The 23,919-nt window shown below is 42.8% G+C and overlaps 1 protein-coding gene across 1 annotated transcript in view; it reads left to right on the top strand.

Annotated features, from left to right (window-relative positions):
• Positions 1 to 23,919, top strand: part of VPS50 (VPS50 subunit of EARP/GARPII complex) — a 367,497-nt gene that overhangs the window by 71,334 nt on the left and 272,244 nt on the right. Inside the window, exon 6 of the mRNA XM_077490790.1 lies at positions 17,029 to 17,099. Within this exon, the coding sequence (XP_077346916.1) occupies positions 17,029 to 17,099 (71 nt within the window). The remainder of the gene's footprint in view (positions 1 to 17,028; positions 17,100 to 23,919) is intronic.

Below are 23,919 nucleotides of genomic sequence, written 5' to 3'. Positions count from 1 at the left end.
TCTCTATAAAAACGATTGTGGGTGGCCGGCGGACATAGAGTCCGCCGGATCCCCGCACACGCTTCCCTGGTGTGCAGTGGGCTTGTGCGTGCTTACAGTATTTAATGCACAAAATTACATAGTTTCAATGAGAGATCATTTAACCTAACCATTTAAAGGATAATTTCACCTTCTGAACAGGTTACACCCATATTTAGGGCATAACATGTTCAGCATGCACCCTCTCTCCCCCCGATCCCTCCTCTCCCTGTGACAGCGACTGGGGGATCCTTCCTCCCACACTCGCTGTCACAATTTTGAAAAAACAGCGCAGCCATGCAGGGCTCCGCCCACATGGCCATCTCTTTAATTCACAGCTTCCTGTGCATAAATAGACCACAAGTACCATCAGCTGATGGCTTGCGGTTCTCAATGAACTGTGAGGCCGCTAGTGAGCGATCTTATAGTTCATTGATCTTCCTGCTCTCGAATAACTGCCTGGCCATATCGGAGGTACAGGCAGACTGCTATCCTGAGAGTCTGCAGGATCCTGAAATTGCGATCTGCCGATAGCGGATGCAATACTGTGCAGGCTCCTTAAATAATAAAAATAAATGCACATTTGTTTTATCTGCATAAAGATGTGCTTTTATTTATTATTTATTTATTGTAAAAGGTGATCTTATTCTTTAATTATCTCAGGCATTTAAATGGTGCCATCAATTTATGCAGCACTTTATATCATTTTTAATTCCCTGCACCTCACAGGGTTTACAATCTCATGTCTGTATCTCACATGCATACATACATACATATGCTAGGGCCAGGTTACTCAAAAGTTAATTAACCTGCCAGCATGTCTCTGACGTGTGGGAGGAAACTGTTCTAACCACTAAGCTACTGTGCTATTCTTTTATATAGTGATATTTTTGCTTAAGAGTTCCTGGATCTGCACACTGGTTGCATCTGCTAGGTGTTGGTACCACCTGTCTGATTTTTTATTAATTTTACATTTCTGAGAACATGAAGGTAGGTGTGGGCGGAAGCACATACAACTCCAGATTGGCTGGGAATAAGGCCACGGCCTCTATATATTCTCCCTGTTGCAGTTTAAGAGATGCAAAAAGCTATCAGGTGATTGACCCGTCTGCAATATTACATTTGGGGAGCCTGACCAAAACAATGTCCTAAGGGAAGATGTCTCCTGGTTAGTGTCCTGTTCATGAAAACAGAGCCCGTTCCGGGGCTCATTTCCTCTCTCTGGGAAAGAAAACTGATGAGCTTAAAGAAGAGCTCCAGCTTTTCCTCCCGAAAACAGATGCATTGTGCATATAAATGAATCCCAGCCACACTGTCAGTTTGTGTAACTTGCCTCCTTTAGCTGCGTACAGCAAGGTTCTGGGTCTGAAATTCAGCCAGGAGGAGGAATGACATCTCAAAGTTCTCAGACTTCCTGTTTCCTTCCTGTTTCCTTCCTGTTTCCTTCCTTTTCCTGTCCTGATACTACATGTCCCATGATCCTTTGAGCCTCTGTAGCTTTAGGGCGGGTTGTGGGAGTCACTTGTAGTTGATGTGGGAGGGTCCTAGGGCTATTGTGGGTGTTTCTGGCCCTTCATTTGGGTGGTGAAAGGTGTAAGTGTGTCATTCCTGTCTTGCAGCATGCCAAATAATAACGGCTTACTGCAAGTCTATGGAAGGACGGGCTATGGGAGGTCATTATGAAGATGTTTCCTTTCATATGTAAATCAATGACTTCACAGAGAGCAGGGATCTGAGGGGTGGGACTCACCCTTTTCACACTGGGCAGCATATTTAACTGGTCAGGATTGGATTCCAATTGTAATCCATTTCATCCTGTCCAGCAGCTACCAGCTAGCTTTCAACACAGTCTGTGTATATGAATCCTTGGATAATGCTATGATCTGTGAGGTGGGACTTTGGTGGTTTGGACTCTTCCTGAGGGTGTGACTTGGGACTTGAGCAGTAGAAACAAAGTATCTTTTTGTTCTTTTATCAAAGGAATGAACTCCAGTGTGTAAATGAAGGAAGTTTAACCATTTAAAGACCAAACCTTTTCTGACATTTGTTGCTTACAAGTAAAAATCATTATTTTCTGCCAGAAAATGAATTTTAACACCTAAACATGATTTATATAATATATAAATTTATATATATATATATAATATTTATATATATTTTTAGCAGAGGCCCTATAGAATAAAATGGTGGTTGTTGCAATATTTTATGTCACACCGTATTTGCGCAGCGGTCTTTCAAAAGCATTTAAAAAAAAAAATTACACTTTAACCACTTCTATACCAGGCCTTAGTAAAATGACAGCCGCAGGAACCCTTCCTCCCTCCCACCCTCCTCGGCTTCCCGGCATTGCGGAAAGTGCTTTCCACATCACGATGTCCGCCGGGCACCCGCGATTGCACTTTACAGAGCAGGGACGTGGATCTGTGTGTAAACGCACAGATCCATGTCCTGTCAGAGGAGAGGTGAACTGATCGTATGTTCCTTGTATGTAGGAACACCGATCGGTCTCCTCCCCCCACAGTTAGAATCACTCCCTAGGACACGCATTTAACCCCTGCAGAGCCCTCTAGTGTTATCCCCTTCACTACCAGTGACATTTATACAGTAAATCAGTGCATTTTTATAGCACTGATCGCTTTATAATGTCAATGGTGTCAAAACTGTCCAATCTGTCTGCCGCAATGTCACAGTCACGATAAAGATCGCCACCATTAGTAGTAAAAAAAATATAAAAATTACAAATCTATCCCCCATTTTGTAGACGCTATAACTTTTGCGCAAACCAATCAATATTTGTGGGGATTTTTTTTGTTTGGGTACAATGTCGCATGACCGTGCAATTGTCATTCAAAGTGTGACCGCGCTGAAAGCTGAAAATTGGCCTGGGCAGGAAGGGGGTGAAAATGTCCGGTATTGAAGTGGTTAATGAATAAAAAAAAAAAAAAACTAAACAGTAAAGCTAGCCCAATTTTTTGTGTTAAAAAAATTATAAATAATTATGTGAAAGAAGATGTTACTCGACGAGAATCGTGATCTTTATTCTAAGCAAAAAAAAATTGTGATTCATCATTTTACCCAAAATTGTGCAGCTCTGATGTCAGTTTTGTCTGTTTCTTCACAACAATTGGGACAGAAGGTAAAAAAATAGCTTTTATTTTATTTTTTTTATTTTTTTAAAGCCACCCATTGTACTGGGGCTGACGGGTTCACTTTCGCTGGAATAAAGAAATTAATCTCAGATTTGCCGTTTATTGAAATATGAAATTTCCTGTGTGCTCACTTTATAATGTTAAGATAACTGAAAACAAGTTTAAAGCGATTTGTTAAAAGCAATTTATTTTTCAGCACAGGTTTTTGTGTGCCAGGCTGCTCTATGATGAGTTGCTCGGTAGGCACAAACTTGTTAGGAGCTCAAGTCCCTCTTCATGGTTTAAAGTGGAAATGAAACTATCAGCCATCTAAACTTTGACTGCAATTTGAATAATTGTTCCCTCGTTGATCGTTTGCACGTTCCCCTACATCCTGTTGACAGCTTGTTTAAGAGATAAATGTAGATGAAGCTGTTAAATGACGACATTGCTGTGCTTTGTGTTAAATGTAGTTGGGCCTAAGCCCAAGTTCACACTGAGCTGCGGGAATGAAGCCGTTGCGAGTTCAGCTGAACTTGCACGTTTTCACTCCTGATTGTCAGCAGCGATTTCAGACATCTGTGTGGGTTTCTGCACAGATGTCAATGGAAATCGCAAGCTAAAATTGCAAAAGTAGTACAAAAACTACTTTTTGAAATCGGCGCAGCGATTAGGATGGTGCCATTGCCGCCGATTTGACATGTCAAATCGTTCCAGTGTGAAGCTTAGTGGGGTTTGTCACATTTAAAGAGGAATTTCAGCTATGGCTGTTTTTGTACATAGTTACACTGGCCCAAGCTGGAACAATGTAACCATCTACAGTATCTCACAAAAGTGAGTACACCCCTCACATTTTTGTAAATATTTTATTATATCTTCTCATGTGACAACACTGAAGCAATGACACTTTGCTACAATGTAAAGTAGTGAGTGTACAGCTTGTATAACAGTGTAAATTTGTTGTCCCCTCAAAATAACTCGACACACAGCCATTAATGTCTAAACAGCTGGCAACAAAAGTGAGTACACTCCTAAGTGAAAATGTCGAAATTGGGCCCAATTAGCCATTTTCCCTCCCCGGTGTCACGTGACTCAGTGTTACAAGTTCTCGGGTGTGAATGGCGAGCAGGTGTGGTAAATTTTGATGTTATTGCTCTCACTCCTCTCATACTAGTCACTAGAAGTTCAGCATGGCGCCTCATGGCAAAGAACTCTCTGAGGATCTGAAAAAAATAATTGTTGCTCTACATAAAGATGGCCTAGGCTATAGGAAGATTGCCAAGACCCTGAAACTGAGCTGCAGCGCAGTGACCAAGACTATACAGCGGTTTAACAGGACGGGTTCCACTCACAACAGGCCTCGCCATGGTCGACCAAAAAAGTTGAGTCCACGTGCTCCGCGTCCTATCCATTGGTTGACTTTGGGAAATAGACGTATGAGTGCTGCCAGCATTGCTGCAGAGGTTGAAGGGGTGGGGGGTCAGCCTATCAGTGATCAGACCATATGCCGCACACTGCATCAAATTTGTCTGCATGGCTGTCATCCCAGAAAGAAGTCTCTTCTAAAGATGATGCACAAGAAAGCCCACAAATAGTTTGTGGAAGACAAGCAGACTAAGGACTTGGATTACTGGAATCATGTCCTGTGACCTGATGAGACCAAGATAAACCTATTTGGTTCAGATGGTGTCAAACGTGTGGCAGCAACCATGTGAGGAGTACAAAGACGAGTGTGTCTTGCCTACAGTGAAGCATGGTGGTGGGAGTGCCATGGTCTGGGGCTGCATGAGTGCTGCTGGCACTGGAGAGCTACAGTTCATTGAGGGAACCATGAATGCCAACATGTACTGTGACATACTGAACCACAGCATGATCCCCTCCCTTCAGAGACTGGGCCACAAGGCAGTATTCCAACATGGTAACGACCCCAAATAAAAACTCCAAGACGACCACTGCTTTGCTAAAGAAGCTGAGGGTAAAGGTGATAATCTGGCAAGCATGTCTCCAGACCTAAACCCTATTGAATGTCTGTGGGGCATCTTCAAACAGAAGGTGGAAGAGCTCAAGGTTTCTAACATCCACCAGCTCTGTTATGTCATCATGGAGGAGTGAAAGAGGACTCCAGTGGAAACCTGTGAAGCTCCGGTGAACTCCATGCCCAAGAGGGTTAAGGCAGTGCTGAAAAATAATGGTGGCCACACAAAATATTGACACTTTGGGCCCAATTTTGGATATTTTGACTTTTGGATATTACTCACTTTTGCAGAAAAGGATTAAAGAGAATGCAATTGGTGGGTAAAACCATGCAGATTATTATTATTATTCAGGATTTATATAGCGCCAACAGTTTACGCAGAGCTTTACAACATGGGGACAAGACAGTACAATTACAATACAAAGCAATACAGGAGGAATCAGAGGTCCCTACTCGTTGGAGCTTACAATCTAGAAGGGAGTGTCAAGTGGAACAAAAGGTAATAGCTGTGGGGGATGAGGTGATGGAGAAAATGAAAATACAGTTGCTAGGTGTGTGTAGGATAGGCTTCTCTGAAGAGGGTTTTCAGGGATCATCTAAAAGCTAATAGAGTAGGAGATAATTGGACTGGTTAGAGTAAGGTGTTCCATAGGATTAGAGAGGCTCTGGAGAAGCCCTGGAGTCGAGGCATTGGAGGAGGTGACAAGGGAGCTAGAGAGCAGGAGGTCTGGAGAGGAACAAAGAGAACGAATAGGTGCCCATTGGTTTTGGCTGTTAGTAGATCAGTTAGTTTTAGGAGAGGAGTTTCTGTGGACGAAATTCAGACTGAAGGGATCAAGAAGGCTATGATCAGCAAGGTGGTCGTTCAGTCAGTTGTAGACCAGACGTTCAAGGAGTTTGGATAAAAAGGGGAGCAAGGAGACGGGGCATAGGTTGTTAAGAATGGATGGGTCCAGTGAGGGCTTTTTAAGTATGGGGCTGACATGTGCATGTTTTCGAGAGTTGGGAAAGATGCCAGAAGAGAGGGAGAAATTGAAGATGTGGGTTCGAGAGTGTAGAATAGAGCCAGAGGAAACAGGATCCAGAGGGCAGGTGGTAAGATGGAGGTTAGCAAGTAGTTTAGCAACCTTGTCTATAGTGGTGGGGTTGAAAGAGGGAAGTAATGATTGTACCTGTGGGCATGAGGTGTAGAGCGTGAAGGGTATCTGAACAGTAGAGATTTCCTCGCGCATTGTATCAATCTTCTGTTTGAAGTGATCGGCAATCTCCTGGGCAGTGAGTGAGTTAGTTGGTGAAGGACGAAGTAGAGTTGAAGGTAGAGAAGGGTTGATGGGGACGGATTGATAAGTTGTTAATGAGAGTGATAAAATAGGTCTGCTTGGCAGTGAGGTTGGAATTTAATTTTTGGAGGGCAGATTTATAGTGGTTGAAGTCTTTCTGTGGCGCAAGACTGTTTTTTCAGACTTCTAGTATCATCTGTTTGCCAAGGTTGAAGGGGTTGGGGTCTGATTCTGTGTGAGGGAGTCCAATGAGACTATGAATAAAAAAAGTAAAGAGCACTCAAATTGCCTCATCTGTGAATAATGGAGAAATAAAGAAAAAGGATTCCAAAATAGGATAACCTATGGTTGGACTTTGAAGGCACAACAAACAGTGAAAATATACAAAAGTATTAACATTTATTGAAATGTACATGTAATACAAAGAACAGAGACCTGAAAGAAATATAAATAAAAATAATATATAAAAAAGCAGTCTATATATGATGTGAGCCCAGTGAGGCTAGTAGTGAAGTGTTGTAGACAGAAGTGGCTAGGTCGGTGCAGGATAGGGGTGAGATTTTGTCATGGAGGTCGTTGGTAGCAGACTAGAGAAGAGAAGTTTTGAAATGACGTAGGTTTCTGTGGTCAACTTTTAAGTGGTTGCAGGGAGAGAGGTTGGAGGAGAGGGAGAGAATGAAACTAATAAGGTAGTGATCAGAGAGAGGGAATATATAGTTGGAGAGGTTGCATGGAGTGCAAAGGTGGGTGAAAACAAGGTTAAGGGTATTGCCTTCAGAGTGAGTAGGAGTATATATCCATTGCTTCAGGTCAAAGGAGGAGGTTAAACTGAGAAGTTTGGAAGTGGAAGGAGTGTTCGTATTAACAGGGAAGTTGAAGTCACCCAGAATGATTGTAGGGATTTCCGAAGAAAGAAAGTAGGGTAGCCAGGCAGAGAAGTCATAAAGAAAGGTTGATAACGGGCCAGGAGGGGCCTGTAGATCACAGCTATCCTTAGAGAAACTGGAGAGAAAAGACGAATGCAGTGTGCTTTGAAAGAGGAGAGTGACAGAGAGGGAGGTAGGTGAAGTACCTGAAAGGCGCTATGTGGAGCTAGGATTCCGACACCCCCTTTCTTACATCCACTAGATCTGGGGGAGTGAGTCCAGAGTAGACCACTATGGGATAGAGCAGCAGAGGAAGCGGTGTCGGATTCATGAAGCCAGGTTTCGGTAATAGGGAGTAGATTAAATGAGTTAGCGATAAAGAGGTCATGGATATTGGTGTTTTTCTTACAGACAGAGTGGGAATTCCAAAGGGAGCAAGAGAAATGGAGTCTCATCTTGGGGGGAGAAGAGAAATGGTGTTCAGAAATAGGGACTTTCTGGCAATGTCAATCTTGGTCTCGCCCATCTCATGTCTGTAGCCTCACTGTTAGTCACTTAGATCATGGAATAATCCAAGCTTAGCCCTTACCGGAAAGTTAACATTTGCAAACAACTTCAGCTGCCTAAATCTGCTGATCATTTTAAAGGCAGTTTTCCTTAACCCCTTGGAGACTAAGCCTTTTTCTGACACTTGTTGCTTACAAGTTAAAATCAGTATTTTTTTTGGTAGACCGTTTCTTAGGCTGGTTTCACAATGTGTGTGACGCGGGGCACAGCAGGGGGTCCGGTGCATCCCCGTTCACCATTTCAGGTTTGACTTTTTGCCTGAATTCGGACCTGAAACTAAGCCAAAGACGCACAGGACCTTTCTACTATGTGCTCCGCGGCCACCCCAGAGCTGTGTGAACCGTCTCCATTGAGAGCTCGTCACAATCTCCTGACATGCGAATTAGGTGTGGGGAAACCACATCCAATTCGCATACTTGGGAGAACCAGCCTTCGAATCCCCAAACATATTTTTTTTAGCAGAGGTCCTGGAGAATAAAATGGTGGTTGTTGCAATATTTTATGTCGCACAGTATACTTCAATGGAGAAGCTGCAGAAAAGCATGTAATGCGTTTTTGCAGCAATTTGTGTTTTTTAATCTGCCCAAAACAAATGCAAATTGCAGTAAAATCACGTGCGCAAAAATCAAAACGCACTGCAGAAACAGATCAAAAGCAAACCGCATAGGTGTGTACCAGAGCCTTATGCTGGCCACACAGATCAATTTGCGGATGAGAATATTCAGACAAAAAAATCTTTGTACATTCGCTGAATGAAGAAATTTTCACTCGTTTTTAAAATAAATGTAATATCTCAACAAAAACCACATGAAAATTCCTTTGACTAAGAAGTTTTCTATTATTTCTAAATTTTCCCGTCACTGTGGTTGAAAATGAACATCAATTTTACCCCCCCCCCCCTTTTTTTTTTTTTTTTTGTTAAAGGCTATTAATCGATTAATGGAAACAATAATCGGCCAACTAATCGATTATGAAAATAATCGTTAGTTGCAGCCCTACACTGAAGTGTTTGCATTACCTCTAACCAGAACCCCTGAAGAAGAGAACAAGTCCAAAAATATGAAAGTGCGAGCCTGTCTCCATCCCACACCCCCCACACTTAGGGTAGGATCTATATGATGGACACGCTCCAGGCTCCTGCACCAAAACATTATGATCGTCACAGCTGTCTCTCTGCACCACACGTTTGGAGGATTTAAAAATTGATGATCAGATTTTTGCCCATATTTGCAATGGAATAGGACAACCTGATAGTATGTTCCATTTACGCATTGTGAAAGGCACCTTAGTAGAATAAGTATTGAAATATTTCACCTGTTTCCTATTCTGCTGACAACTCAAAACGTAGTTTTCTTGCCTGAGTTTTCTGTTTTGGTGACAATGACTTCCGGGGGGACACAAAAGTAAGAACCTGACAAGGATTCTAACCACTTACTGTTCTATAGAAAATATACAAAAATAAAAATAAAGTTTTGGCTCCATCCACATGTTGGGTGAACAGCTATTTGCTCAACATCGGTTCTTGCTGAATGTGCCTCTTTTGATCATCTCAGAACTTTTACCTATTCATCCATCTGCATTATGACTTCATAACGTAGATGTCCTTCATTTATCATCTTCCTCCTTCTTTTTTTTTTTTTTTTTTTTTTTATATTCCATATTATAGATAATGGAGATCCCAGTTGGTCCATCACTATGACACCTGTGCTATGAATCTGCCACCATGTAGAGAGCATCACATTTTCTCCTGCTAAATTCGGTTAACTACCGACAAAATCTATATTTCAGTTTACACGAGGGAACGGGGGTAATGTTCAGATGGCGACACCGTCACCGAGACATAATATGTCTTTCTTTCAAATCTGAACACTGAATTACCACCTCTCCTTCCGAGGGGAACACCAGAAATAGACATACAATCATATTGTATACGGGGAGATGATTTCATTATTTTCTTTTCCATTTTCATTGCTTGGCTTCATCATTCAGCAGTATATAATATGTGTTTTATATTGTTAACAGGAGAGAAATTTGCAGAGCAAGGAAAAAAAGAAGCAAAAACAACACCTAATTAATTCTTGTATTAGCATCTCTCTCCCTTTTGTTATGGGAAATAGGTTACAAAACTAATAGATTTTTTTTTTTGTTGTTTGTACATATGGGGATTTGTAACTTTTTTTATTTTATTTTTTATTTTTTTTAAATATAAGTTTATCCAAGTTTTTATTTTTACAAAGTATATACAAAGAAAAAAAGCGAGGACAAATATTTAAGATGTGTGTGTGCGGGGAAAGCCCCGGGACCTGACGGCTATACCCTACAATACTATAAAAAACTATCCGACATCCTAGGACAACCCATGCTTAAGTTGTTTAATGTACAAGGAACTAACGGTGGGTTTCCTAGGGACTCCCTGAGCGCCCATATCTCGGTAATACATAAGGAAGGGAAGGACCCAGCGTCCTGTGGTAGCTACAGGCCGATATCTCTTCTGAATATAGATCTCAAAATCTATACTAAGATTTTAGCTACCAGATTGGCAGAACACCTCCAACAACTAATACATCTAGACCAGGTAGGTTTCATCCCCTCTAGAGAAGCCCGAAATAGTACCACGAAAGTGCTGAACCTTCTCCATGTGGTGAGAGCCGCGGGCGCCCCATGTGTCTTGTTAAATACCGACGCCGAAAAGGCCTTCGACCGTGTGAACTGGTCGTTTATGTTCGCGGTACTTCGACATGCAGGATTGGGGGAACGGATGATCAATAGGATAGCTGGAGTATACTCCAACCCCAACGGCGCGAGTGAAAACCAACGGGATCCTATCAAATCCCTTCCCGATAACTAACGGGACGCGACAGGGATGCCCACTGTCTCCTCTCCTGTTTGCATTGTCCCTAGAACCCTTCTTAGCCACGATCAGACGGAACCCCGATATACAAGGTGTGACTGTCGGGAGTTCGCAGCACAAGATCTCAGCCTATGCCGACGACATGCTCTTCACACTGACCAACCCAGGGATATCACTGCCAAATCTGCTTAGTGAATTTGAGAAATATGGGAAGTTATCTAACCTGAAGATAAACTTCTCCAAATCGGAAGCTATGGGAATACTGATACCACCACGCATACTCCCCACCTTACAGGCTAACTTCCATTTTAAATGGACGACTACCACCCTGACTTACCTAGGGACTAACATCCCCCCAGACCTATCGGACTTGTATGAACGCAATTTCCCCCCCCCCCCTGTTAACGAAGGTGAGGTTGCTTTTGGACTCCTGGCACAAAGGGATTCACTCCTGGTTTGGTAGATGTAACTTGCTGAAGATGTGCATTCTACCCAAATTTTTATACCTCTTCCAGGCCTTGCCGATCAAAATACCACCTGTATATTTTAAACAGGTGCAGGCACTATTCACCCGCTTTGTTTGGGCACAAAAGCAACCTCGGATACCACGATCCCAACTCTCCTTACCGAAGCATTACGGGGGATTGGCGCTACCAGACATCAAAAAGTACTATCATGCAATCCACCTGAGTAGGGTGGTTGACTGGAGTCGCCATCTTGACACTAAGTTGTGGGCACAAATTGAACAACATCAGTGCTCTGTTCCGTTAAGGACCGCTTTATGGTGGAGAGATGCATTGCCGCGAGCAACGAGGACCCACCCACTAATAGGTAACACTCTCTCCCAGGGCATGAAGGCAGCACTGCAACACTCTCTGATGACCAAAACGTCACCATTGACCCTGATCCTAGGTAACCCCAGGTTCTCACCGGGGGCTTGCAACCACGCAATTCCAGACTTTATGGGAGTCCAACCTTATCACAGCCTCTCAGTTTGTAACTCGTGGTGGCTGGCCTTCCATTCCGGACCTTATGGACCCTATCGGTCCCTATCGACTGGATTTCTGGAATGCTACACGCTTGCACCACTTTCTTAGGTCTATCCCGAATCCCCCTGACTATACCAGACCAGTGACCGCGTTTGAAGAATACTGTTCTGATTCGGAGCCAATTTCACGTGTCCTTTCCAAAATGTATTCACTACTAAATACACCGACCCAACCACTTTTACACAACCCCAACTTAATAATATAACATGGTTCTCTCTCAAGTCCTCGCTATGCACAAAAATACAAGAGACGAATTATAAAATCCTCATGAGGTGGTATCTGACACCTAGCCGCCTACACCTTATCTTCCCTGACACGCCTGAACTCTGCTGGCGTTGCCGGGAAGATAGGGGTACAATTCTACACATCTTCTGGTCCTGCCCCAAGCTGACGGAGTTCTGGACAGCGGTCCGAACCATATCTCAAAAATTCACGGAGTGGCAAATCCCAAATGACCCGGCGTTCTTCCTGCTACACGTTTCGGCCTTACCCCCTGGGAAATACAAACAATCGATACTACGCCACCTCACGGATGCAGCCAAGTCCTGTATCCCTCTACTCTGGAAGCAACAAACCGCTCCGACTGCGGCAATGTGGCTACAAAAGGTGGAGGATATCAACAAAATGGAAGATCTGATACTAACAGCTCAAGACAGGCAAGAGACCTATCGTAAGACTTGGTCTCTTTGGAATGCGTTTGTGTACTCGGAAGAGGGCAAAGCCCTCTTCGGAAACTGAATTACCGCATACCAGCAGATAGAGGGCCGGACAAGGAATGCTATCTCTTGTGTACCCGTGGATTGAAAATGTCAAAAGTGCTTTTTTTTTTTTTACTTGGAGGATATGTGAGTGGAATTATCTTTTATTCAATAAACTAAGTTTATACAGAGTTGCACTATGAGGAGGTCTCTCTTTAGTCCTATCATATTTATTGCGGAGTAACCAGTTACCAGGGTGTGCTGCAATATTGCTCATGACGGTCTACCATCATTGAGGATTAGAGGATATTGTGTCACATTGACCTATCTGTAGTAGAGCTGCACGATTCTGGTTAAAATGAGAATCACTATTTTTTTTTTTTTTGCTTAGAAGATAGATCGCGATTCTCCCACGATTCTCGCGGCGTAACATCATCTTTCACATTTAAAACAAAACAATTGGGCTAACTTTACTGTTTCGATTTAAAAAAAAAATATTTTATTAATTGAAGTATATTTTTTCCCAAAAAATTGTGTTTGAAAGACCGCTGGGCAAATACAGTGTGACATAAAATATTGCAGCAATTCACATTTTATTCCCTAGGGTCTCTGCTAAAATATGTATACAATGTTTGGGCCTTCCAAGTAATTTTCTAGCAAAAAAATATTGATTTTAACTTAAACAAGTGTCAGAAAAAGATTTAGACTTTTAAGTGGTTAAACTTCCTGCATTTACATGTTGTTTAACTACATGTATATGTACATTGGCCGGGTGGGAGCTCTCTACTTCTGAGTGGACGTTCCTGAACGTCCATCAGAAGCAGGGGGATCGCGCGCGTGCCCGCGCACCTGTGCACAAATCGAGTGGTTTCCTCACCTGAGCTGATTCTACAATCGGATGCTGGCGCTGCCATCTTGACTAAGGGAAACCGACAGTGAAGCCTTGCGTCTGCACACCTGTCTTCCTACTGCACATGCACAAAGCACACTGAGGTTTGTGAATGGGCTTCTGACTTCTGGAAATGTACCCAGAAGGCTGTGAGGGAAGGGGGGGGGGGGGGGTTAACTTCCGACTCAGTTTGCCGTAGTGCTGTCTCAGGCTCCCGCTGCTTCGCTGAGAGGCTTAGCTAGCTGCTGGTTAAGGCAACTGGGTGGATCCCATTAAAGTTAGGATTCTCCAGAGCCTGGACCAGCTATGTGATGTCAGCTGACTTCAGCCTGCTGTCGGCTGAATACGGGTCACAGGAGTGGAGAACGAAGTGCAGCCCTGTGACCTAGAGAAGTATGGCCAAAAGAGCTTTGGTCGTTATTCTTTAGCTGTGGCGTTCTTTCAAGCAGTGGTTTGATGATTAATTGGTTCCAAAGCATGCAGAGTTGCTGATAAGAAAGCCCAGCACTATGTGCTCACTTGTTGACTGCTGCTGTGTAACTGAACATACATAGGAGTTTTTTCTGGGAGGATTTGGAGAAGTTGGAGAATCTGGATGACCTGCCCCATCCAGCTTTGTGTGTGTAATTCAGTCTTCTACTTTTCAGGTCAAGTAGGAATACAAAACTATAGTAAGCCCTTTTAGAAGAGTGCTGATGCATGTAATTGTCTTTAATGTTTTGGCCTTTTTACAATATTAGCCCATCACAGACACTTATGTGGGAGACTTAATGGAGGGTTTAATGGGCACTTTATCTTGACAGCTGCATGTCCATCATGTCTCACATTCACACTTAAGATAAAAGCTGCATTTTATACATCTCACTTGCCAGAAACGGATCTAACAACAGGACAGACACTTAAAGTAGAGCTAAAGGCAAAACTTTTTTTTTTTTTTTCATTTTGGAAACAGTGGAGATGGATTAGAACAGCTGTCAGGTTTTTATTGCTGTCTTTGTCCCCCGTTATGGAGATTCCTCCCTATTTATTTGTCCTGTTTACCATTATCAAGGAAAGTGAAAGTAGAAGAAAACCTCAAATGTTGGGTTGTCCCCAGAAAAGTAATAGAGGGGAAATTTTCCAATAGGGATATTAGTTTTGGTGACCTGGGGGGCCCAAGGAATTCCCTTAAGGTCTTATTAAACCCAGGAGCCGGCATTCACTATATCTGGTCTCCCGCAGTACAAAGAACATGAAAATGCAATAATTTTAGTACCGTATTTATTGGTGTATAACACACACCCCAATTTAGGAGGGCATTTTAAGGAAAAAAGTTTTAGGAGGGAAGTTTAAGGGAAAAAAAAACTTGCATTTAAATGCCCATGAATGCAGCCTTATCAGTGTGCATCTGCTGCCTTGTCCATCGTTGCAGAATGATCAGTATCATTTGCAGATTGCCCAGAGCCTTTTGCAGCCTTGCCCACGTTTAAATTTCCCAGCGCCGAGACAGACCGAGCGCCGACGAAAAAGACCGAGCCAACTGCTCGGCTCCACTCGCAGTCCCGCCTCCCTGCTGTTTCTGGAGCCGAGCGCTGCCAAAAAAGACCGAGCCGACTGTACTCCAACAACAAAACTGAAATTTTTTCCGAAGGGAGTTGGCTCCAACTTGTCTTGCATACACACGGACACACAAATGTTGGGCAAAGATTACGAACGTAGTGACGTACTTCGTGTTTTTTCAGCTCTTTAGCGCCACCCTTTGGGCTCCTTCTGCTAATTTCGTGTTAGTAGAAGTTTGGTGAGTGTTGATTTGCGCTTTTCTTTTCGCATTATTAATTTCGCACTTTTCAGTTCGTTTCTGAAGGGCCGTTCGTCAACCAGACATGTTGCAGAATCAGAGGAGATAATGAGTTATTGCTTTGACATAATTTTTTTGGTTGAATAATAATGATTTGATTTGGTATATTTTCTATATTTTTGGATGCATAGAATTCACTTTTTGGTTAAGTTTTATTGGCAGATAACATGTCTAATTTTATTTCTTTTCTTTTTTTAATGCACAATAAACAAATTGTGGAGAATAATACTTGGCACAGCGTGGTATTCACCAACCAATATTTTTACGCCATCAGATACAGGTCTAGTGGAACTAGCCCAGGATGTTTATTAAAGGAATGTACATTTTTATTTTTTTGGCCTGAGTTGCCCTAAAATTGTTGCTAAAGTTTAGCAATTAAATTCTCTTACTTGGTTACCTTTGTGTCTTTTGAATAATACCATTGAAGTGTTTTTTTTATACAGTGGAACCTTGGATTGTGAGTAACGTGGTTTACGAGCATTTTTCAATATGAGCTATTTAAAAAAAATTTAAATAAATCTTGACTCGCTTTGCGAGCGTTGTCTCGCAAGACGAGCAGGATTCAAGCCGCTGGGGTGTGCAATACCACATTTGGTCAGAAGTGTGGGGGCAACAGAAACTCTCGGAAACTTGGTGGTCTGTGAGTGTCTCCGGCGCCCACAGACCTTTGGCCACATGTGGTACTGCATAGACAAGCAGTGGCTTTGAAACAGATTACCCGAGTTTTTATTATACATAGTTATATAGTTAGTAAGGTTGAATAAAGACACCAGTCCATCCAGTTCAACCTGAGTGAATGTCTACAATTGTCCCTATCCCTGTACATTGCACACTCACATCAGTCCCTACCCTCAAGGAGCCCACAATCCATGTCCCCATTCATATACTAGGGCCAATTTTGGACAGAAGCCAATTAATCTACCTGCATGTCTTTGGATTGTGGGAGGAAACCGGAGTACCTGGAGGAAACCCACGCAGGCACAGGGAGAACATGCAAACTCCAGGCAGGTAGTGTCGTGGTTGGGATTTGAACCAGCGACCTTACTGCTAGGTGAGAGTGCTACCCACTACACCACTGTGCCGCCCATTATTTCCTATGGGGAAACTCACTTTGATATCTGAGCGCTTTGGATTACAAGCATTCTTCTAGAATGAATTATGCTCTTAATCCAAGGTATTACTGTATATCTGTTAAGTGCAAAAAATACCTGTTGAACCTGCTAGAAATATTTAAACTGATCACTTCCTGTGTGAAGGGGAGAGGGTTGGTGTTTGTAGTTCTGTCCTATAGGGATGATGCTTCTTCTCCATATTCACAGTGCTGTAAGAGCCCTTTCACACAGAGCCGCCCCGGGCGTCATCGGTAAAGCAGCGCTATTTTTTCACCACTTTACCGTCATTTTAGCGGCACTATTCGGCCCCAGTTTTAACCCCCCCCCCCCCGCTAGTGGCCAAAAAGGGGTTAAATCGTAGTTCTGCTACATTGATTTCAATGGGGAGGAACCATGAGTTCACCTCTCCAAAGAAGCTGCTGGCAGGACTTTTACTGACGCCCTGCCAGCACATCACTCCAGTGTGAAAGCCCTCTGGCTTTCACACTGGAGTGAATGGAGCCACTTTTTTCAGGCGCTATACAGGCGTTTTTTTAGCGCTGTAGCACCTTAAAAACGCTGGCAGTGTGGAAGGGGTTTTAGTGAGCGTTGTCACCCTAGGACAAGACGTGTTACTGGCAGAATCGCCAAGTAAAAATAAAGGGAAAAACATGATAAAAATAAAACAAAAAAATTATAAACTTTTTTTTTTTGTTTTGTTTTTGGATTTAGAAATGCTTAAAATCGGAGTCATCAATCAATTGTTTTTGTTTTGGCAGGAGCTGGAGCGAGTTACATCTCTACAGACAAGTCTTCAACTTGCTGCGGTTATATGTTCTAATGGAAGGAGGTAAGGAGGAGAACATGTACAGTGGATATGTGGGTGTGTCTGTCAGTTTGTGTATACCCCCCGTATATTGCTCTTCATCATCCTCTTTTATCCACTTGGGAGGTGATGGTTTGAGCAGCACAGACTAGAAATAGAATACAGCTGGGATCATCTGTATACTGTCAGACTGACAGACATGTTTGGATCTATGGTATGGTGGGGAAAAATTGGTGCTATTTGACAAGCGGTAATATGTGCCAAGAATTTTATATTCGTAAATGAGCTTAATGAAAAGTTGTAATTCATCCTCAGAGTTTGCAAATTCGTACATTTTCTACTCACCCTTTTTTCATTGACTTTACAGCCGAATTTTTAATATCTAATGTAACGCAGAGCAGGGGCACATGAAAGGGGGAAGAGAGCAGAGTGCGGATGTCAGATCAGAACAACTTCACTGCCTCTCTTGTGAACTTTAAAGAGGGAGTCCGCCGGGACTCCGCGTTTTTTTTTTTTTTTTTTAAAAGCCAGCAGCTACAAATACTGCAGCTGCTGACTTTTAAAATAGTGACACTTACCTGTCCAGCGCGCCCGCGATGTCGGCACCCGAAGCCGATCTCTCTATCGTCTCTCGGGTGCTGCCGCCGCCATCTTGGGTATGGGAATCAGGAAGTGGAGCCTTTCGGCTTCATTTCCCGGTTCCCTACTGCGCATGCACGAGTCGCGCTGCGCAATAAGGATGGACCCGCTGCCTCTGGGATCTTTGTGTTTCCCAGCAGGCAGCGGGGGACTTTCGGAAAGGGGCGTAATCTACGCCCCTTTCCGCAGAGAGCCATCCGGAAGTGGGTGCAGATACCTGTACTGTACAGGTACCTGCACCCCCCTCCCCCCTGAAAGGTGCCAATTGTGGCGCCGGAGGGGGGGAGGATTCCAATGAGCGGAAGGTCCACTTTAGGGTGGACCTCCGCATAAGGATGAATTTCTGCAGAGTGGATGTAACTACAGAGGTTTATTGAAGGCTTGTTTTAACACTTATTTACTGCTTGTCAAAACAATGTAAATCGTTCATTGTCTGACGTGTGGCCACAAGTTCCTCTATGCCAGGGATATGCAATTAGTGGACCTCCAGCTATTGCAAAACTACAAGTCCCATCATGCCTCTGCCTCTGGGTGTCATGCTTGTGGCTGTCAGAGTCTTGCTATGCCTCATGGGACTTGTAGTTCTTCAACAGCTGGTGGTCCGCTAATTGCATATCCCTGCTCTATACCCATGCAATGCTCATCTTTTTTTTTTTTTTTGCATGTTAAAACACCTACTGCCTTCATGGTTTTTTTTCTTGTATTCCATTGGTGAGAAATCTTCACCAGAATGTTGCATATTGAAGCCTTTACAAAGTCAAATGGTGGTAACACACCACCCCATCAATGTATCATTTTAAAGGATAAGTTCACCTTTCCGGGCAGAATTTCACTTTTCATAATAGAAGCGTTTTCCAATGCCATTCCTGGCCCAGCCATCCCAATGTCATTTTCTCACTTACCTCATTCACATAATATTTAGTATCTTGTTGTATCTTTGAATGAATTTTCAGATTACATCACTTCCTGTAGCTTTTATCAGCATTGACTTCCTGTTAGGTCCTCTCCCAGATGCCATCGCTTCCTTGTTGCATCACAGAAGAGGGCGTGTTGGGCGTGTTCACCACTCTGGGCCACACCTCCCTCATTACAATACTACCTTCCGCCCACTTCCTATACAATCTGATTGTACAATCCCCTTTAGATCTCCCATCAGCTATGTAGTACACGGGCCTGCCTGATTTGCTACAAATTGAATGGTTAGTTCAGGTGTGTCTTTCCTATTCCATAGTTCTGGTAAATCTAAAGGAAATTGTACAAAAATTGTACAATCAGATTGTATAGTGTGTGGCATCTTTATACAAGTATGAGTGGGCAGAGACACTCAGTCATGAGGCCTTATTCCAACAAAAACTCACATTATCGCATGCGTTTGTTTTGTGTGCTTTGGAGTGTTTTCACTTGTCACGCATAGGGCAGCCCATTCACTTGAATAGACTGCCCTACATGCTACAATCACCCCAAAGAATCTCCAGAACAATTTTTGGAGCGGCGCATGGTACGTTACTGCAGTTTTCAGTGTGTTTGCACTTGGGGAGCCTTTAACATGTGATGACAACACAAACATGATGCAGCATTTATGAAATGCATGGCAAAGCGCACATTTTCTGTGTGGAAATGCATAGATGTGAATGAAGCCTCATTGTTGTTCTGTAAATGCACCAATTTCACTTTCAGGCCTCATTCACATCTAGAGTTGTGGGAGTGCATGTTTTTTGGCTCATTTTTCCAGTGACACACACATTGGGTCAGCCTGTTGATTGCAATGGGCTGCGCTCCACCTGGCAAAGTAGCTCATAGGACATTGTTGTAAATTTGTTACTGCATTTGTCACCTGTTTTTTCATGTGGCAAAATTAGTGTTTTCTTCAGTGTTTGGTATGCCGTTAACAATTAATGACACTGAAAGCGCAACTAGTAATTTTAGGTGTATAAATGTGGCCATACGCTATACAATCTGATTGTACAATCTTCTTTAGATTTAATCAAATCTATGGGTATTAAGGATTAAGTATAATGCAGCTATAACAACATTCAGTCTGCTGAGAAGTCTCTCCAGAGGGGTTTGGAGTGTGTCTGTGGAGATTTGTGCCCATTCAGCCATTCGTGAGATCAGATACTGATGTTGGATGTGGAGACCTGGCTCACAATCTGTTTTCTAATTCATCCCAAAGTTGTTCAGTAGGGTTGAGGTCAGGGCTGTGCGCAGGCAGTCGAGTTCCTCCACACCAAATTCGTCAGATCCTGTCATGCTGGAACAGGAAAGAGCCTTCCCTAAAATATTGTTACAAATGTCTTTTTCATCTGAACTCAATAATTTAGAGGGGTGTCTTGTCTACTTTTGGTAAAATAGTGTATGTACAGTAAGGGGAAAAAAGTATTTGATCCCCTACTGATTTTGTATGTTTGCCCACTGACAAAGAAATGATCAGTCTATGATATTAATGGTAGGTTTAGTGCGCACTGGAGGGGTAGTTCCCTGGAGCGTGACTTGTCTAGACTAGAAATGTCGTGGATACACAAAACAAGATGTTATACACCTTATGGTCTTAATGTGGATGTAGACATAAACGCTTTCATAGATAACGGCTAGATTCTTCTAATGTGAACCACTTACGAATTCCTGGGTTGGGTCCTTAGTCTCAGTCTGGATTTGATTGGGGTAGAGGGTTTGTTAGTTCTCTCTGATAATTGCTGTGGGCTTTATTTTGAATTACATAAAGGTGCTGCTAGACTATATCCATCCAACCGACATCATCTACCGTGAGGAGATGTGATGGGTATACTTTGTTTGGTACTGACTAGTGGGCTTTGGTAAGGGTAGTGGTCTTGGTCACCCTTAACATCATTAGAGGCCACCTAAGGAGGGTGTTTTACCTTTTGGGGTGGGTGATGTGGTGTGCCTGAATAACCTTTTTATTAGTGTACGGGGATTGTACGGACCCCTGGTATACTTTAAAGGGTTAATTACAAATTTGGGATATGGTTTGTGGCTTGATATGAGCCGGTATGAGCTAGTGTCAATATTTTATTCTCTTGGGGTATGGTTTGTGATTTTGTGACATCATTTAATCCTACCATTATTCCTTAGTTGTGTTTTTTTAGATTTTAACTTTTCATTCCAAATTTCTCCTAGTTGGTTGGCGACCCATGGTAAAACATGGGACAGTGATCCCCTTTGTGGGACTGGGTCAACTAAGCTCCCCTTGGGGGTGTTTTGACGTATTTGGCATATATCTTAGCATATACAATTTTTCCAATAGTCCTTTGTGTATAAGGCCAATTGGAATAATTGTTTTCTATATGAGAATGTTCCTTTTCTTCGTATATATGTATAGTTTTACGAACTTTTATAATCATGAAACGATCTGATGATCTGTTTGATATGCGTCCCTTGTCCATGAGGGAGAGCAGGGTCTGGGAGTGAGTCTGTCTGGGTCCCTTCGTGTTTTGGTTGCATATATTTGAACTGTGCGACTGGACATGAGGAGACGCCTTTGTCCGATCGTGATTTCCCGATTGGGTAATTAAGGGACATAGTTTAATTGGCCGATGTAGACCCATTTGAGAAACGGTTCGGTTTTGATTTCTTAAAGTGGCTTTACTATTCAATGGTTAGAGCGAACGATCAATTTTGCCCTGTTTTAAAATGGCAGATTAGGAGCTGTAGCCAGGAGCTCGGAAGTGGGTGGTTACGTTCTTTGCCAGTTAGTATTTATGGCGGTGGATCAGCGCGTCGCCCGTACCCCAGGAAGAAGTCATTTTTGACGAAACGACGTAAGGTGAGCGGCGTGCTGACGTCACCGCCATTCCGCGTTGACCAGGAAGGGTGGGCAGTGTAAAGAGGAGAGAGCCGGCCGGCTCGTGATTATACACACGCTTGTACACACGCTTGTAAATCTGTGAGTTTGTTATTCTTTTATTACGTTCGGATTAAAGTTTTATATGGAATTATGCTATGGGAGCTTTTCTTTTTTTTTACCAAATAATTATGGTGGAATGTGAGACGCTCTAAGAAGGAGGTATAGGAGTTGGAGACGCCAGCAGAACCCATTGGAGAGACCAGGCGCGATCGGTTTGTTTTCAAGCCATTGGAGAGACCAGGCGCGATCGGTTTGTTTTCAAGCCATTGGAGAGACCGGGAGCGATCGTTTTTGTTTTCAAGCCTGTATGATCTCCCTAAAAAGAGATCTTGGCAGCTGGTAAGCCTTACTGAATTTGGTGGTGGATAAAACTCTCTCTCTGGGCGCACCTGCTATACATCTGAAGGGTGGTTTAAAGAGTCACTTCAATGGACTGAATTTATTTTATTTTTTATTTTTTTTGCGTTTCTCTTCCCTTTGGACTTTTTATGTGTTCTATTTTAGAGTAATAATTTTTTTTGCACGGTTTTTGGTAACATACACCGTTTAGTATCTGATATTAGAATTCAATATGTCACAATATCATTTTTATAAGTTTTAGCGCAGCTTTATGTTTTTTAGGTTTATTTTAACAGTGAGAGACAGAATAACAACAAAAATATCCAGAAAAACTCATTTCAAATAAGTTATAAATTGAGTTGCATTTTAATTGGTGAAGTAAGTATTTGATCCCCTATCAATCAGCAAGATTTCTGGCTCTTAGTCGTCTTCTATACAGGTAACACGCTGATATTGGGAGCACTCTCTTAAAGGGAGTTCTCCTAATCTCTGCTTGTTACCTTCATAAAATACACCTGTCCGCAGAAGCAATCAATCAAATTCCAATCTCTCCACAGCGGCCAAGACCAAAGAGCTGTCCAAGGATTTCAGGGACAAGATTGCAGACCTACACAAAGCTGGAATGGGCTACAAGGCCATCGCCAAGCAGCTTGGCGAGAGGGTGACAACAGTTGGTGCGATTATTCGCACATGGAAGAAAAACAAAACTGGCCTGGGGCTCCATGCAAGATCTCACCTCTGAGTTTCAATGATCATGAGAACGGTGAGGAATCAGCCCAGAATTACGAGAAAATCTTGTCAATGATTTCAAGGCAGCTGGGACCATAGTCACCAAGAAAACAATTGGTAACACTACACCATTAAGGACTGACATTCTGCAGTGCCCACAAAGGTCCCCCTGCTCAAGAAAGCACATGTACAGGCTGTCTAAATTTTACAAATCAACATCTGAATGATTCGTAGGGGAACTGGGTGAAAGTGTTGGGGTCAGATCAGACCAAAATCAAGCTCTTTGGCATGAACTCAACTCTCTGTGTTTGGAGGAGGAGGACCCCAAGAACACCATCCCCACCGTCAAACATTGAAGTGGAAACATTATGCTGTGGGGGTGTTTTCTGCTAAGGGAATAGGACAACTTCACTGCATCAAAGGATAGATGGACGGGGCCACGTACAGTCAAATCTTGGGTGAGAACCTCCTTACCTGAGCCAGGGCATTGAAAAGGGGTCATGGATGGGTATTCCAGCATGACAATAACCCAAAACACACGGCCAAGGCAACAAAGGAGTGGCTGAAGAAGAAGCAAATTAAGGTCCTGGAGTGGCCTAGCCAGTCTCCAGACCTTAATCCCATAGAAAATATGTGGAGAGAGCTAAAGGTTTGAGTTACCAAATGTCAGCCTTGAAATCTTAATGACTTGGAGAGGATCTGAAAAGAGGAGTGGGACAAAATCCCTCCTGAGATGTGTGCAAACCTGGTGGCCAACTACAAGAAATGTCTGTGATTGCCAACAAGGGTTTTGCCACCAAGTACGAAGTCATGTTTTGTTAATCAATTTTATAACTTTTTTTAAATGCGTTTTTGCTGGATTTTTTTGTTATTCTGTCTCACTGTTAAAATAAACCTACCATTAAAATTATAGACTGATCATTTCTTTGTCAGTGGGGCAAAGGTAAAAAAATCAGCAGAGGATCAAATACTTTTTCCCTCACTGTACATGTGGGATCAATAGTTAACTAATTAAGCATCTATATGTATGGACTCATAACAATTGATAACCCGATTATTAAGTGCTGCTGGTCTTACATGTACGTCTTCCTTGTTTTTACACACACACACACACACACACACACACACACACACACACACACACACACACACACACACACACACACACACACACACACACACACACACACACACCTTTTTTTTCCAGTCCCGCAGCTTTTATTTGCTCCTCCCTCTGACCTCACTGAATGTCAAAGGGAATAACCAGTGAGAGCA

Source organism: Lithobates pipiens, unplaced genomic scaffold (assembly GCF_037356315.1).
Source record: "Lithobates pipiens isolate NorthernLeopardFrog02 unplaced genomic scaffold, aLitPip1_a1.2 Scaffold_19, whole genome shotgun sequence".
NCBI classification, from domain to species: Eukaryota; Metazoa; Chordata; class Amphibia; order Anura; family Ranidae; genus Lithobates; species Lithobates pipiens.
Note: the sequence above shows the minus strand (reverse complement) of the source record. Positions and strands in the feature narration are given on the sequence as shown.